Source organism: Habropoda laboriosa, unplaced genomic scaffold (genome assembly GCF_001263275.1).
Source record: "Habropoda laboriosa isolate 0110345459 unplaced genomic scaffold, ASM126327v1 scaffold106, whole genome shotgun sequence".
Taxonomy (NCBI): Eukaryota; Metazoa; Arthropoda; class Insecta; order Hymenoptera; family Apidae; genus Habropoda; species Habropoda laboriosa.
Window position 1 is genome coordinate 174,691 of NW_017100224.1, and position 2,054 is coordinate 176,744.

The 2,054-nt window shown below is 27.9% G+C and overlaps 1 protein-coding gene across 1 annotated transcript in view; it reads left to right on the forward strand.

Annotated features, from left to right (window-relative positions):
* Positions 1-2,054, forward strand: part of LOC108571057 (liprin-beta-1) — a 12,143-nt gene that overhangs the window by 719 nt on the left and 9,370 nt on the right. Inside the window, exons 2-3 of the mRNA XM_017933026.1 lie at positions 73-211; positions 436-593. Coding sequence (XP_017788515.1) covers positions 82-211; positions 436-593 — 288 coding nt within the window. The 5' untranslated portion in view covers positions 73-81. The remainder of the gene's footprint in view (positions 1-72; positions 212-435; positions 594-2,054) is intronic.

Genomic DNA, 2,054 nt, shown 5'->3' on the forward strand with positions numbered 1-2,054 from the left:
TTACTTCTATTTATAGTAGATGCTTTATTATATTTCATGTTACTTTTAATATGTAATTGCATTTCTGTTTAGACATCAGCAATGGGTAAAAGTGAAGAAAGAAACGGAAGTACAATTCGAGCAGGAGAATCAACTTTTCTTACAAAAACATCAAGCGAAGCTAGTAAAATGTTAGAAGCTGCTTTATTACAAATGGATGATATCATTTCTGGTAAATTATTATTATTCCTTTAAATTGGTTTGTATTAAAATTTATAGAAAGGCACAATAATTAACTAATTGCATTTAAAAAGTTGGTATAATTAAAAAGATGTTTTAAAATTTAAAACTGTTTAAATTATTCATTTTATTACAAATACCAATTTTATATTGAGAAATATTAGATCTTATTAAAAATATGCATATAATCATTAATGTTATAGTATATATTAATAGGGACTTGCACTGAAAGCAATAATGAAGGAAATACAGAATGGAAGGATTCTGTTAAAGAAGCTACAAGAAATCTTATGACAGCAATTAAAAGTTCTCCAAGTCCTCCTTCTCCTCCGGATACTACCACCATTGAAATTTTACTGCAGTGGATGCAACCGGTAAATTGATTTGGATATTTGTTTTTAGTATTTCAATTATATTGAAACAGAAAATTAATTTTATGTAATGTATATATGTGTATACACAGCACATATATGGACACACGGAGAGGGTGACCCATTTTAATCTATAAATTCTTATATTTTGGAAACTACATTGAATTGAAAAATTTTCTTTTGGGAAAATGAAGAAGGTGATGGGAAACACTAAAGCATGAAGGTGTAAATTCACTTGGTGGAGGAATCAAAGTCGTTTGAAGGTTAATTAGATTTTTTTAAATGTCACAGTATATTTGTTTTATAATAAGATAATAACAAAATAAATTCCACAACCCCATATGTTGCATGATTTTATTGAAAAACATGAAAATACAACAAAACGTAAGTGAAATCAGTATCATATATGTACTATTTGATAGGTCAATATAGACATTTTGTATTGAATTTTCAAATTTTCCAAATGTATATTTCTCTTGATGTTGAATGGTCGTGAAGGTTTTTTACCATTTAAAAAAAATCAACATTTATAAATGACCTTAAAGCCACAACGCACACATTAACAGAACTATTTATGTTAGCTGTGAAATGATGATCATTATAGCAGCAGATCTCTGTTGAACAAAACCAGTACCATGTAATGCTTTGAACAAGAAACACATATAAAACGAGAAATAATTTGTTTGCATTCAAATTCATTTTATACAGTTTTACAAGAAAGCTTTAGTTTCACAGTATAACACTTTTGTTATATGGATTATCAAAAAAGTTATATGAGAAAATGATACAATAAAAATAAAAAAAATATATTTGTAAAAAATTAGCAAAAATATTAGTTGCCAATAATCATAAATATGCGTGCTACAGAATTTGAAAATTACAAAATAACTTTCCACAAATGTGTCGTAGATGCAATAGAAATAAATAGAAGAAAAACTGCAAAAACTGTTGTAAAGTCAGAACCTTGAAAACATAGATGCTAAATTTGCATTAGGAATGAAAACAAATTCAGGATAACATGTAACAATTGCAAAAAACATATTTGTAATATGCACTCTACATGAACAAACAATTTTATGTAATATATTCAATGAAACCAATTAGGAATAAATATTATTTGTTTACATTTTGCAAGTTTATTATCCTGTTTTTTATTACTTATAGTAGTTCTCGTAGCGATAGCATTTATGGGTATAAATTACACATATGTATAAGTAATGTAAAACATCAAACATAAAAAGAACGTTAACCCGATGCCCATTTGTAATATACATATCATTAGCGAGCTCTTAGCATGGGTCACGATTGACGCCACCACTGGACTCCGCGTTTTGTACTCCGAGGGTTAATGCTTCCACTAACAATAAATGAATTTACACCTGCACGTTTTGGTGTCCTTTTCGTTTCCTTTAATCTCATGAAAGCAAATTTTCCAATGCAACATGGTTTCTGAAATATAAGCAT